General features: G+C 42.8%; 2 protein-coding genes and 1 long non-coding RNA gene across 9 annotated transcripts in view; 2 read left to right on the forward strand and 1 right to left on the reverse strand.

The window, feature by feature from the left end:
• LOC109409544 (protein polybromo-1) overlaps positions 1–7,983 on the forward strand; it is a 33,380-nt gene extending 25,397 nt beyond the window's left edge. For 4 of the 7 annotated variants that reach the window (XM_062857346.1, XM_062857350.1, XM_062857348.1 and 1 more), the window contains 3 exons: positions 5,274–5,699; positions 5,861–6,386; positions 7,464–7,983. In XM_062857346.1, coding sequence (XP_062713330.1) covers positions 5,274–5,699; positions 5,861–6,386; positions 7,464–7,765 — 1,254 coding nt within the window. In that variant the 3' untranslated portion in view covers positions 7,766–7,983. The remainder of the gene's footprint in view (positions 1–5,273; positions 5,700–5,860; positions 6,387–7,463) is intronic. The other 3 variants (XM_062857351.1, XM_062857352.1, XM_062857349.1) reach the window with 2 other exon arrangements.
• Positions 1–14,915, forward strand: part of LOC134290253 (uncharacterized) — a 145,406-nt gene that overhangs the window by 122,788 nt on the left and 7,703 nt on the right. The gene's annotated exons all lie outside the window — the stretch shown is intronic.
• On the reverse strand, positions 7,838–14,759 carry LOC115254205 (D-amino-acid oxidase). Its single transcript, XM_029876003.2, has 4 exons — positions 14,484–14,759; positions 13,226–13,735; positions 12,965–13,164; positions 7,838–8,176 (listed from the first exon to the last, which is right to left on the reverse strand). The coding sequence occupies exons 1-4, from the start codon at positions 14,672–14,674 to the stop codon at positions 8,040–8,042; spliced, it is 1,038 nt and encodes a 345-aa protein (XP_029731863.1). The 5' UTR covers positions 14,675–14,759; the 3' UTR covers positions 7,838–8,039.

Genomic DNA, 14,915 nt, shown 5'->3' on the forward strand with positions numbered 1-14,915 from the left:
ATCAGGTATCAGAAGGCCGGCACGCTATCCTGCATCTGGGACATTTGTGCCATAGCCATATTAAAAGCCTTTTGAATGATCTACCTGAGGGAAAAGAAGGAAATAAGTATTAGAATGGGGATAGGAACAGGTAGGGAAATAGGAAAAGATACTGTGGAAGAGGGTGCTAACGCATATGCCTACCTCAATGGATTCAAACATTGCCTTGAAAAGGGCACTGTAATAACGACTGTAGCTATTTACCACAGCTTGTTAAGATCAACCGAACATCCTGAAGATTCAGGTTTCTGAAGGAAACCCGCTTTTATTGAGTTGCCTCAATAGTGTATATGTATGCTACGAGTTTACACAAAAGCTGTGACAAGACTCCCCCTTGGAGGCATCCACAAACACTCAATTTCCTAATCGCTGCTTGAAGCAATGTCGAGAAGAGATACCGGGTTTTGAGCATTTGGTAAATCCAATGGCAAATCATTGGAGAGATATCGTGACTCCATGCGGCTTCCAAAATGGCATCGAAATGCACATTGTCAAATTTGACATTAATGCACTCTCGATGTCTAAGAAAACAGCGAATGCTTTCTCGATATCGTAAACAACCTTGTCACGAGTCACAGTGGACTTACCAGATTGGTAGGCATGTTGGTTCACGTGAAGGGGCACGTTGGTCAGATTAACATCACGGATGTGATGATCCACAATGCGTTCTAAGCATTTCAGAAGAAAAGAGGTCAAACTGATAGGCCTGAAACTCTTTGCTTCTTCATACGACGCACGACTCACTTTCGGAATAAACATTGCAGTATATTCCGCCAAGATTTGGGAATACAGCCTGTAGCAAAACTGCAAACAAGATTTTTTTTTGCACACCGATGCCAGAGAATTATAACTACAAGAACAGACATCAAGTTAATCTGAATATTACATCCACACATCAGGGAAAGTGTGTGCTGAATAAGCATTACCAAACTGCCTCATCATTTGTCTAACGAATTTCGTTCACTTGAAAATCCTTAGATTTTGCAAGGAATTCGATCAACCGACTTACTTCACTCAAACTGGAAACATTTATACAAAGGTTTTTCCAGCCGGATCATTCAGCAGACCGGAGAGCTTTTTGGTAGGCCTTGCGAGCCGACCTGAAAGCCTCCGAACCAGCCGAACGCCGTCTGTTTCAACTCTTTCTATATTGAGCTTGACCAGATCAGAGTTCCACCAAGGGGTTCCTCTTGTGGTCTTGTAGAGGACAAGGGGGCTGTCCATAAACCACGTGGTCATGAGGGGAGGGGGGGGGGTTTCGGCCAATGACCATTTTGTATGGACAAATAAAAAGTTTTGTATGGACTAATGACCACGCGGGGGGGGGGGGGGGGAGGGGGGTTGAAATGTCCAAAAAAAATGACCACGTGGTTTATGGACAGCCCCAAGCTTCCATGATGAAGGCCGTTGTAGTATCAACGGCATCATCTAAATCACTTGGTCCATGGATGGTGAGTATCCATGAAATTTGGCCGCAAACAAATCGGTGTAGAGATCCCAGGAGATTCCTGAAACGCAATGTTTGCGAAGTAACATTTAAGTGTTCAAAAAAATGTAGCGATGGTTAGATAAAGATTCTTTATCTGATACATGTCAATAACTGATCAGCTCGTGACGAATTCTACAAGAACAAAGCGTTATGTCTAACACTTCCTCTCTAGCAGATACCATGAAGGTTGGGCGGTAGCCTATGTTAGGTAATCCAAGATCTGTACTACTTAAGTATTCCATCAAACTGGAGCCTCTCAAATTGGTGTCTGAGCTGCCCCAGATTATATGGTGAGCATTAGCATCACTACCAACAATTAGCGGAAGGCATTTTGAAGTGCAGTATGCAATGACTTGCTTGAAAGCATCCGTAGGGGATGGTTCATCATGCGATAAATACACGGTGTTCAATAAGTTCGGATACACAGTAAAATTGAATTTATTTCCCATCTGTAATTCAGTTTTGAAAAGTAAATGTATTAATTGAAAGGTCACATAATACTGATCAAATACAGTATATGTTTTGAAATAAACTGTCCTTTATGCTTTTGTAATAATTGCAAATGTGTCTCAAGTTCCTTTTGGCCGGCACGCACGTCTGTCATTGGTATTTCGTCTAGCTTTTATTGAGTAATGGCGTTAAGTTGAATCAAATTAGGTTGTTGTCCTCAGCATTAGTGGTAGCAACTATGGCCATACGAAATAATCTATAAGATTCAGATTGGGTGAAATACGGACTCATTTTATTTTGATCTTTAAAATTTCTAAAATTGCAGCTGTACCTGGTTTAATGATTTTTGTTTTGTCAAGAAGCAAGGCTGCGTTATATCTCAGTTTAATCCATAGTTATCTTTTCTTAAACTTAATTATATCCCTATTGTGGCAAATTTGAACCAAAATTGGCTTTATATAATGTTTTTATGCCATTTTCATAGATTTAAGCTCATTTTAACTAAACTTGCAAATTTATCACCATATCATCACTGAAATAGCAGTGTAAAGGTTTTGTCTATTAATTTAGTTATTTTAATATAGTATAGTGAGATATAAACTCAAAAGTCAACGTTTTAGACTTCTGTAGCTTGAGCAACTTATCGAAAATCATTCCAGCGTGCCGCAGCTAACAAACTTTAGATACATCTAAGGCTTATAAAAAAAAGTAGAAAAAAACTTTATTCAAAACCATATGCTATATTTGATCAGTGTTATACGACCTTTCAATAAATACATTTACTTTGAAAATCTGAATTACAGATATGAAATTAATTGAAGTTATATGGTGTATCCGAACTTATTGAACACCCTGTAAACCGAACAATAAACGTATTTCCTGTTGAGGTTTCCAACAGATACATCAATTGTGATAGCATATACATCTCTGGTAGTTAGTTCAGAGATGAGTGTAGCTACGATTGAGTTGTTAACAAGCACACAAGCTCGAGGCATGACACGCTAGTTTGTTCTTTCATGTTTACTGATAGTAGCAAACACCGGGTTTACAAGGTTTCGTAGATAGAAATACCCTTTACGAAAGTAAGGTTTTTGGACTAAAGCTACTTGGGCTGTTCGTTACTGTACTTTTATGCTGAAGGTTGGTCTGAGCTATCCTAACCGCAGCCTCTACTCAAACTAGGCTAGATTAAACTCTTTACAATCACTGGATATCTCGTGTGATTGCTTCTGAGAATGTTTTTGTCATTTCTTCAATTGTTTTATTCGGGATTCTTTCAGGGGTTTTTTACTTATTTTTCGGCATTGTGTCAGCGCTTTCCCCCAAGACTCATTCAGCGATTCTTCCAGGATTTTGACAAGGATTCCTGCAGGATTTTTTTCTGTAATTTCGTTTGGAATTTTTGCCGAGATGCAGTCATTGATTCCACCCAGAATTCCTTGGGGGATTATTCTAAAGATTCCGTCAGGGAATCCTCTCGGTATTAAATTTCTTAATAGGACAGATCGGTGAAGCACTAGATTTGTACAACAGTGTTGTTGTTTTCTTCATTTCTTGCAACATAAACATCATAGTTATCCAAAGTGTTGCTCAAACAGCATCAAATTAGGCAAGGAATCATAATACCCACGCTTGTTGCACCATTTCATTGCAGAAACGGAGAATTGACCTTCTCACCATAGAGGCTGTCCATTGATTACGTAAGGATTTTTTGTATGAAGACTCAAAAACTTTTGTATGGCGCGTAAGATTTCTCAAACCCCCCCCCCCCCCCCCCCATACACCCTTACGTAATTAATGTACAGCCCCATACTAAAATTCAGCTCATTACTACAAATCTAGTACTACACCGAACGTCCCCCTTTGATTTCTCCCGAGATTGTTTTGGGGATAACTTCCGGAACTCCAGGCGACTTGAAAATCGATGTTTTCACTAAAAAATTATTATAATTTTATGTTATAATTTTGAGCGTTCATTCCGCTTGATTGAAGTCATTTATGAGACAGTCTTGTAATAAAAAAAATAAATAACTTTTGAATGCTCCAAAATACGTTCAAAATTGAAGGTGATTCATCTTGCCCCGCGGCCGTTTATATGGAGATTATATGGAATGTATCGCATAAGAAAAATGGCTAAATACATTTTATTTTTTTATTTCCAATGAGAGTGAATAATTTTTCAATCAATGCCCCAAACTTGTGTATATTCATGCTGGTCATCTAACAAAATTATTAACATAATCAAAACATGAGTAATGCGCCCGAAAATGACACTGACCCATCTTTCCCCGCGAACCATCTTGCCCCGCCCCGCCCTACTTTTCCGTTCAGACTAAGGCCTGATTGTCCTCTGCTGTACCTAGGAGTCTTCTTATACCGGTCGGATGGCTCTCGAGAACCATTTTAATCGGGTTGCCATCCGACATCCTGATGACGTGACCTGCCCACCGTAGCCTCCCGATTTTCGCGGTGTGGACGATGGTTGGTTCTATCAGCAGCTGATGCAGCTCGTGGTTCATTCGCCTTCTCCAGGTCCCGTCTTCCATCTGCACTCCGCCGTAGATGGTACGCAACACCTTCCGTTTGAAAACTCCAAGGGCGCGTTGGTCCTCTGCACGTAGGGTCCATGTTTTGTGCCCATAGAGGACTAGCGGTCTAATCAGCGTTTTGTAGATAGTTAACTTCGTGTTACGGTGAACTTTATTCGATCGTAGAGTTCTGCGGAGTCCAAAGTAAACTCGATTTCCTGCCACAATGCGTATCTGAATTTCTCTGCTGGTGTCGCTGTCGGCGGTCACCAGCGAGCCCAAGTATACGAATTCTCCAACCGCCTGGATTTCATCGCAGTCGATTGAAATTTGGGGCGCGAACGCGTTAATTCCTCCCTAGAGCCCTTTGCCATTATGTACTTTGTCTGCGACACATTAATGAGTACTCCGATTCGCCGAGCTTAGTCATATTGATTACTAACTTGTTGTGTATGACCACTAACCAAACTACTAAACCACTAACACTACTAAAAACTAACCACGGTTGCAGTCATCTAACCCATTTGTCTAACGTGAAAAATCAGGGCTAAACTAATCAATGGATCAAATTTAACGTATCTAACAATCGGTTTACATTACAGGTTGGTTAATTTTTACAGTACTTCCACAAACATTTAGTATATTTAATAATAGCCATATATCATTTAAGCATATTATCATTACCTTAACTTCAATTCGCCTAATCACTACCAAACATCACTAACAACCAATTCGATCAAACAAACCACAACTGTCGCTAATTGCAGGATATCAAGGACGAGTTCGGCATCATCGATGACTCGATCGACGGTCCCCCGTCCATTGGTTCGGACGTGGTCGCCACGGCTTCCCCGGTGCCTCCGGTTTCCATCGGAACGCCACAAACGTCGAGCAAGAAGGCCAAAAAGGAGGGCAAAAAGCTGGTGACCGGGTACATTCTGTACTCGAGCGAACGCCGGAAAACCGTCGTGGCCACCCATCCGGAAGCGACGTTCGGCGAAATCAGCCGGATCGTGGGCAACGAGTGGCGCAACCTGACCGACGCCGAGAAGACCTCGTGGGAGCAGAAGGCCACCAAGATGAACGAGGAAAATGCGGCCAAATTTGTAGCGGAAAATGGGGAGGTTAGCTGTCCGAGCCCGGCCCCGGCTAAACCGGATGGTCCGCTCGTCCAAGAAATTATGCCCAATCATGTTAGTTGACCGAGAGCGTCGAATCTATTGTAGTAGCCCTGATATTTCATTCAGATTTTGTCTCTCTCTTTTTCTTAGAAGTAGTAGATTCGTGTTTTATGTCTTTTGGGTTTCTGGGGAAAGGATGAGTTCTAATTGGCTCTTCGTGCTTTCCACCCTAGGTTTACGAATGCTGTTGGGATAAGTGTGATCACCAGTTCGAGGATCCGTTTGATTGCACCGAGCATTGCATCACGGATGTTACCGGGTGCGTCTACAAGACGTTCATGAAGAACGCCGAGCAGGAGTTCGTCTGCATCTGGCGGGGTTGTGTCCGTTTCCGTCGGAACATGCCACCGTTCCCGCACATGCAGCGCTTGGTGAAGCACGTCCGCGAAGTGCATCTGACGAAAACGGCAGCCAAGCTGGTCCTTCCGCAGGATCGTAGCAAAAATTTCACTCCGGCCAAGCGGCACTCCGTCTCGCAACCGCATCCATCGACGATCGTCAAACAGCAGACGGTGCCGGTTGCGGCTGCTAGTCCGGGAGCGGCAGCGCCGTCCGGTGCTGCGGGTGGGGCGAGTGGAGCAGGAGCGGCTCCTGCAACGCCAGCCGCAGCAGCTGCACAAGCATCGGCCGGAGGATCCGGTCAGGCGTCCGGTGCAAATAATCAGTCAAGTAATTACATTCCAGCATCGTATTATAATTGTGAGTTTTGGTTTTTCTTTCGTTATTTATTAATTTTAGTTATTAAAGCTATTCAAGGTAGATATTTTGCATGCATTTTTTGATGTTCTCATTGTGATATTGATAGATATTTGTGTTTCTATATTTAAAACTTATTAGGTAGTTTTGTTTTAGCAATTTTGTACTACCTTCGCTCACCTTTGTAAATTGATTTTTTGTTTCGGAATTTCCTCCCAGATATCCTGGAAAAAATACTGAATCGAAAAAAAACAATTTTCAAGAATGAACAAAGGTAGTAATTACTCCGGTACTCTGCATTTTTTTTTCTAGATGCTCCAATCAAAGTTACTTTAGAAAGTACTCCAAAAGTCCGTATATTATTGCAAGAATTCTTCCATGAATTCATTCGGAAAGTTACTACGAGATGTTAATATTGTTTTTAATTCATTGCGCTTTCATTTAGCCAACTATCCCACTTTTCCCTATGGTTCCTCTAATTTCCTAATCGCTCCCCCGAGTGCAATGTTAACCCGGGAGCGGTCGCGTCGTGTACTGAGTACACGCACTATGAAAAATGCACGCATGTGGTTCACAACGTGAGCGCGGCGTCACTGCAGGTAGTCAAAGATGCGACTGCTCGAGGGTTAAACCATTGATTTTGAAAATGTATCACTTTGCTGTGTTCCATCTAATATCAGAATCGAGGCAGAAGGTATCGCACGTATCAGCCTAACTAATTTCGCAAAAAAAAACCATGTTCAGATATTTTGTGTCGAAGTTATTTTCATTGAATCTTTTAATTAAAACAAGGATTAACATTAATTTACTACGTAATTGTTTATTTAGGGAAGGCGGTCTGAGATTTCTTACGCTTCATACGCGATTACTAATTTCATGAAGTGTCATCTAAGTACAAAAAGATAAATTATCCAGAAATGCATGTCAAATGAACTGTCCCTCTATTCGCATAACAGTCCCATCGTTGTTGGGTTTCCCATTCACATGGTACTGTTGTTGGGAATGGATGAGGCAGTAAATCTCAACATGTACTCCACCTTCACTGATTTAATTCATGTCTCCCATCCCTTCTAACAACAGTCGTTCCAGCTCCCCCAGCCGAACCGCTGTTTGTCACCGTGCCACCACGGCCCCAGCGCGTGCTTCACTCCGAAGCATACATTCGCTACATAGAGAGCCTCCAGAGTAACTCGGAGTATATAACGCCCTGGCAGAAGACGCTGACCGCCACCCGGGAGTCGATTCCCAATCAGGACGCTAGCCGCCTGCCGGTGCACTGGCTCGGCAAGAAGGGCCGCGAGAAGCCGGAAGCCGTCGTTGACGCCATCTGGCAGCTGCGTGGATTCCTCATGAAGGACGTCATCCAGTTCGACCGGTTCTGAATCTCGAGGATGCGTAAGTACAGTACTTGGATACATGGATTTCTTTCCGCGAAAGGTGTAACAATGACTCCGTCGTAGTCGGTAAATCAGTTGCACAATATCCCCACGTGATGGGCGATAGGACAACTGGCATTGTTTTAGGATTTCTCTTTTACAAACTCTTATCATTATGCTGCTATTTTAAAGGAATATATGTGTAGGCGATAAATCTCATTCAAGTATTATATACTCTGTGTTGAAATTGATTGCATCCGAACGTTTGCCCTCCGAGGATTTACAGTTTGGATTTGCTGTCGGCGTCCAAGTTAAGTTGTTGACTGAGTTCCAAGACTTCTGCTCCGCATCCCCACGCTAACGTTACACCGCATCCTCCGTGGCCGTAATTGTGGATGATTGGGACGGTTAAATTACCTGGAATTGTGGAAAAATAAATTATATAGTTACATGCTATGCTTCCACCCAGTAAAGCAATAGATGCTTTGCTTAGACTAAGGGACTTGCTTTGTTTGGACATGCAGAGGCGCGTGATCGGTTGGTGGCCGATCGACGAAAAATGTGCAGGTAGAGGATCAAGGGCCAATTCTTTAACATCACCATAAAAAAAGTGCACAGCCCTCATTCCGGAAGCATTGATGATGGTGAGTGACAAAGACGCATTTTACACACAGCTCGAACGCGAGTATGACCGCTGCCCAAACCACGACGTCAAGATCATCATACTGCCCCCACTCGCAAAACAGTCCCATATGAATAGGAAACCCAGCAAAGATGGGACTGTTATGCGAGTGGCGGCAGCATAGGTGACCTAAACGCACAGGTAGGCCTGGAGGAGGAATTCAAACCGACGATTGGAATGTTTAGCGCACACCAGCTGTCGAACAGAAACTGCCTACGAGTACGACTCATTGATTTCGCCGCCTCCGAAAACATGGCCATTAAGAAGGTTCAAAAACTCGTTTTTGCTACACACCCCTTTTTCGATTCATAGCCATATTTTATGCCTTCTCCCAAATTTTGAGCTGAATTGGTTGAAAATTGAGAGTGCACAGGCCTTCCAAAGTTTGTATGGGAATTACTATGGGAAAACGATGTTTTTCATTCAATTGACCGTAGCATTTGCCCAAGTGCCCTATAGTGTTAGTTGATCCTTGGTACTCCTAGGCTACTCTATCAGCTTTAACTTTGCCCTAATTAATGAGGCGTCCGATTTGAATGTGATATTCAAAAAAGATTTTTTGAACCACCATGGCCATACGTAGCACCTTTTTCCAACACAGCCTCCCTTATCGTTACACCTGGAAATCACCACAGCAGACGAAATCGCAAATCGACCACGTTCTGATTGACGGACGCACAGTGGAGCACCTAGTACATCAAAACTGATCAAAATTATTTTGACGCATTTTCGCAACCCAAATGCAACCCAAATTAGTAATGAAACGTATTTCATAGTTTCCGGATAATTTTTATTTCGTCATTAGGGTGACCAATTTTATGATTGTAAAAGTCAAGATTTTTCGAAACTAAAATTTTTCAAAAAATCACAACTTCTGAACCAGTTGACCGATTTTAAACTTCTTTTTTTTTGCTTGAAAGCTGTTGGACTCTAGTTTTCAGCAAAAATACGTTCAGAGGGCCAAATAGTGTTTTAAGGCAAATAATATCATATAATAATATAATTATCACGATTTTTTCAAAGTGTTGCAACTTTTGAAATCGGAAACATCCGGAAGGTTTTCTTTCTGCATTTGAAAGAGGAACAATAGTTTTATCATACACTAAAAGCAGATTTTCCGGAAACAGCCGGAAAATCAACTTATTTCATTTTGAATGTACGGTAAAGGATTCCATCAAATATTTTTTTCAATATTTTCATATATTATATGTAAATTCAACGCCAATTTGTTTGGGTTTCAAATTAACAGAATAACAACATTAACCTTCTTTAACAAACTGCATCGTTGAATTGATTGACTATCAATTTCATTCACTTTGTACGGTCAAAACTAGCACGCGCTGTGAGTCATATCAAAGAAAACGGATAAACTTCAGCTTCACTTAACCTCTTCTGATAAGCGTAAACAAAACATTTGGACACTGCTTAGCTGTCAAACAATTACACGATAACTACACTTAGCAAAAACACAACGGAAAACCCAATTACTTCATTTTGAGTTTTTCCACTTATGATCAGGTTTTGATGTGATTTACTCCAATGTGGGACGGTACTTCTACGACATTATCGACGTCAGGACCTATCGTGGCGCTAACATCGACTCCAACCACTATCTGGTGATGGTAAAACTACGCATAAAACTTTCTGTCATCGATAATATACAGTATCGGCGACCGCCACGGTACAAGCTTAAGCGACTGAAGCAACCGGATGTCGCCTCATCATACGCGTACAATCTTGAGGCAGCGTTACTAGACGAGGGCGAGCTCGATGTGGCCCCTCTAGAGAACTGCTGGAGAACTGTAAAAGCAGCCATCAACGACGCAGCCGAGAGCACCATCGGGTACGTGGAACGGAATCGACTGAACGACTGATTCGACGAAGAGTGTAGAACGGGTTTGGAGGAGAAGAACGCAGCGAGGGCGGTAATGCTGCGGTAATGCCTCTTTCGGGAGAAAAAGCGCCACCTGGAAGAAGCGGAGTGTGAAGAAATGGAACTGCTGTGCCGTTCTCAAGAAACACTGATGTTCTATCAGAAGCTCAACGCATCCCGCAACGGCTTCGTGCCGCGAGCCGAAATATGCAGGGATAAAGACGGAGACCTCTTGACGGACGGACGTGAGGTGATCGAAAGGTGGAAGCAGCACTTCGATCAGCACCTGAACGGCATGGAAAACGTAGGCACGGGAGCCCACGGCAACGGAGGAAACGACGACGCCAGTGCAACGGAGGACGGAAATGAACTTGGAAATGAACCAACTCCCACGCTGAGGGAAGTTAAGGATGCCATTCACCAGCTCAAAATCAACAAAGCAGCTGGTAAGGATGGTATCGCAGCTGAACTCATCAAGATGGGCCCAGAAAACTTGATCACCTGTCTGCATCGGCTGATAGACAGGATCTGGGAAACCGAACAGCTACCGGAGGAGTGGAAGGAGGAGTATTCTGTCCAATTCATAAGAATGGCGACCATTTGAAATGTGAGAACTTCAGAGCGATCACTTTTTTGAATGCTGCCTACAAAGCGCTATCCCAGATCATCTTTCGTCGTCTGTCACCTGAGTTCGTGGGAAGTTATCAAGCTGACTTCATCGATGGCCGGTCGACAACGGACCAAGTCTTCATCGTACGTCAAATCCTCCAGAAATGCCGTGAATACCAGGTCCCAACGCATCACCTGTTCATCGACTTCAAAGCGGTATACGACAGTATCGTCCGCGCAGAGCTATGGAAAATCATGGACGAAAACGGCTGTCCTGGGAAGCTAACTAGACTGATTAAAGCAACGATGGACGGTGTGCAAAACTGCGTAAGGGTTTTGGGTGAACTATCCAGTTCATTCGAATCTCTCCGGGGACTACGGCTAGGTGACGGATTCTCATGCCTACTCTACAACATCGCTCTGGAAGGGTCTGGTACGTTTGGTATAAGGCCGTTTGGCATAAGGACGTTTGGCATAAAGGACACTTGGCATTAAGGACATTTGGCATAAAGGACGTTTGGCATAATGGTTATTTAGCCTAAAGTACGTGTTTACGCGAAATGAATAAGTTACGAAAGAAAAATGAATATTGTATGACGTCATGAACTATTACGAAAAGATATACATTTGGGCGCCCTGTAGGATAGAACGCAGTGATAGGTAGGAACTTTTCTGTGTAGACAGTTTGCGCGCCTAGAATGAAAGCTCACTAGGTAGTGTGGAGAATAGAAAACCATTCAAAACGGAATAGGCAAGTGATCGACAGGCATGAATGAACATGCAACAGTCCACTGATAGGCTTCGCGGTGCAAGGTCGTCGCGAAGTTAAAATATGTAATTAAGGGGCAATTTCTTCACCCTGGCTTAATCGTTAAGCCAGGTTTAATTGTATGGGTAAGCCTGGCTTACCGGTTAAGCCGAGGTGAAGAAATCGTCCCTAATAAAGTCAAGTTATTCGAAAATTATAAACCAACACGTTAATCACTACGACTGAAATCCCTTCCGGTGAAAATCGTACCCTGAGCTATCGTCGGAACAGTACGTTTGGCATAAAATGATTTTAGTAAAAAGTGAACTACATACTTAACGTAAAAGAAGGATAAGTATACAAAAGAAGGATAATACATTATAATGCATTATTTTTTATGGATTTATTATGCAGACAAGGATGATTTGCTGGAAAGAACCATTACCGGAATATAAATTGCTTGTATCGATGAAGAACAGCCTATATACAAGAGAAGGAACATTCCCCTTCCGAAAAAAAAATCAAATTCATGGAAGCAAAAAATTATTTCGAAAATAAGAGATCCAATATAATGTACCAACAACAAGTTTGCCTTCTTTCCCTTGAAGGCTGCTCTTTAATTTTTCTCCAGAGGGAAAATATATTTCACATATTCTTTATGCCAGACGTCCTTTATGCCAAACGTCCCTTATGCCAAATGTCCTTTATGCCAAACGTCCTTTATGCCAAACGTCCTTATGCCAAATGTCCTTATGCCAAACGTACCAGACCCCTCTGGAAGGTGTAATGTGACGAGCCGAGCTCAGCATTCGAAGTGCGATTTTCACAAAATCCAGTCAATTTGTGTGCTTTGCAGACGAGAAATCTTACGCACCATACAAAAAATCTTGACTTGGGTGTCCAAAAATCTTGAAAATCCCCTTACGTAATAAATGGACAGCCTCTAAGAAACATTGAAAAGAGGGAATTTAAATATAGAAATGTAGGAATAGAATATGGATCCCCGCAAAGTTGACAGTTTAATAACACAGCAGATAGCCCGGAATCGTTATTACACAGCCTATAAAGGCCAATGTCATAAATCATGACCTCCACCGACTGCAGTTTTGCATCAGAACAACACACTGACTGTAAATACGCTTATCTCATTGCACTCGTTGCTGATCTGTTTACAACAGCAGAAGTTCCGCATCTTGTTACTATGTTAGAGTCTCGTGCAATTCCATCTTGAGATTGCATATGGGATCAGACAACGCGCGCTCGCGCTAAAAACAACGGAAAATTTCCTCTCACCTGCTCTGTAGTGTTCCAGTTCCAGTCGAACAGTGCTTCGACCGGGCCTCAATCCAACTTGTTCCTGTACCAACGCAGCGTTCTTCAGGCTCGGCAGCATTCGTTCGCATCCATCGAAGATGAATTTGCTATCGTCCTTACTAACATTCCGATTGAAATCGTTCATCTGGTGGGTTCCTCCCAGTATTACGGTTTCGGTGCTGCAAGTAAAATTACAATGTGTCACATGTTCGTACAACATGTACCTAGTTGCTAACTTACTTCGGGATCACATAATTTCCATCGTCGCTATCGTCCAGGATAATCTCGAACACCCACGGAGCGCAAACTCGTGCAATTTGTCCTCTAATCGGTAGCATTTCTTTGTCGCCCAGCATGCTCATCGATCCCAGTCCGGTACAATTCACGACCAAATCCACCTTCCTCCCGCTCAGAACACTTTCGATACTGTCCACCTTGGTCTGCACGAATCGACCGCCCACATTGATGAACCGGTTGAACAGATACGGCAACAGTCCTACCGGTTGACAGGTAAAGGTCGCGAAATGGTAACCGCCGGTATAGCTTCGACCGTGTTCATAGCTTAACCGTTCCAGCTCCTTCTGGGATAGTTTGACGCAACCGAATACGATATCCTTCCAGGACGGTTCCGGATAGCCTTTGGGATCCGTTGTGAGTCGGGTGCATGGTTGCAGGCTGATTCCGAGTCGGGCGGCGAGGCCATTTTTCCACAGCTGATGGAAGAAAACGTGGGTATCTGCGGACCACTTTCTGCGAGGAAAAACGACAAGATTAGACGAAGTGTGCATAGGTAGATAATATGTAAGTTATTGATAACATTGTGTTCGCAGCTAACTTGAAATGATGACAGAATCAATTCGATGATTGAAGCATCTTCCGTTCACCTAAGTTTGATCGCTATTTGAATGGAGAGTCTTGTGCCTAACAGAAATCACAGTGTATAAACTTTTAAAATCTCAGAAAACAATGGAATTTTTCAATAAGAATCTTATTCTTCTTACCGTAACGATAACTCAACTGGAATAAAACCTTAGAAGCAGGTGTGTTCTAGCCTTAGAAGCTTAGTGTTCTATGAACACTCCCACAATTATTAACTAAGAGCTTCTTCTGTCAATAACCATTTTGCATGTGTAAATTATGTGGCAGACACAAAGATACTCTATGTCCAAGGAAGTCAAGGAAATTTCCATTACCAAAAAATACCTGGACCGACCGGGAATCGAACCCCTCGCCCTCGGGCATGGTTTTGCTGAAAAGCTCGCGCTTACCGCTTCAGATCTATGTATGTACCTATGTGCCCTTAGATTGCTCTTCTGAAACAACGCACTTAGGACTCTGTCTAGCTTCGAATGTAATAAGAAAGGTACGCTAGGTAGTTTTGATGGAGCACCAATGTCTCTGTTGTTCTATTGTTAATCCTATACTAGCTCTTGCATTGAAAAAATCTTTAAGCTTTCGAAACAATATAACGAACCATGTCTGTTATCTCTTCACTTACACAATTTTGTGATCTGGCGTTTTGCCGCAATAGTACGGACCCCACAGTCCCGCCGACAAATCACCGGTAGTGTTGGGAGTAACATCCTCCGAGATCAGCGTCACCTTGGCCACATTATAGTAATACTCAGCCAACTGGACGGCAGCACATAGCCCGTTAACTCCGGCTCCAAGAACCACAATCTGTTTCATCACTACAGTCACTTCTATTCGTCTATTTTCCTTTCAAATCTAATACCTCTCCGGTTGTGCACTTCTCTCATTGATAACCGTACGCGAACTGAAATTTCTATCGCCTTCGGGGCGCTAATTTAAATAATCGTCTTCCCATCCCTTATCAGCGTATACGGCCTCCCCATCTCCGGTACTTGCTGCATCTTGCCGGGTTCCTATCTGTCTCGTTTTAATCCCTCTTGGACAAGCGGCACGTAAA

The sequence above is a fragment of the Aedes albopictus genome, chromosome 3, assembly GCF_035046485.1.
Source record: "Aedes albopictus strain Foshan chromosome 3, AalbF5, whole genome shotgun sequence".
NCBI lineage: Eukaryota > Metazoa > Arthropoda > Insecta > Diptera > Culicidae > Aedes > Aedes albopictus.

Bases quoted from the DNA above. Each gene is read 5' to 3' on its own strand.
- LOC115254205 (XM_029876003.2), bottom strand. From the start codon at position 14,674: ATGAAACAGATTGTGGTTCTTGGAGCCGGAGTTAACGGGCTATGTGCT. The intron at 13,165-13,225 runs GTAAGTTAGCAA...TTTTACTTGCAG, and splicing joins GGAAATTATGTGATCCCGAA to CACCGAAACCGTAATACTGG. The intron at 8,177-12,964 runs GTGAGAGGAAAT...CCACAATTCCAG, and splicing joins ACTGGAACACTACAGAGCAG to GTAATTTAACCGTCCCAATC.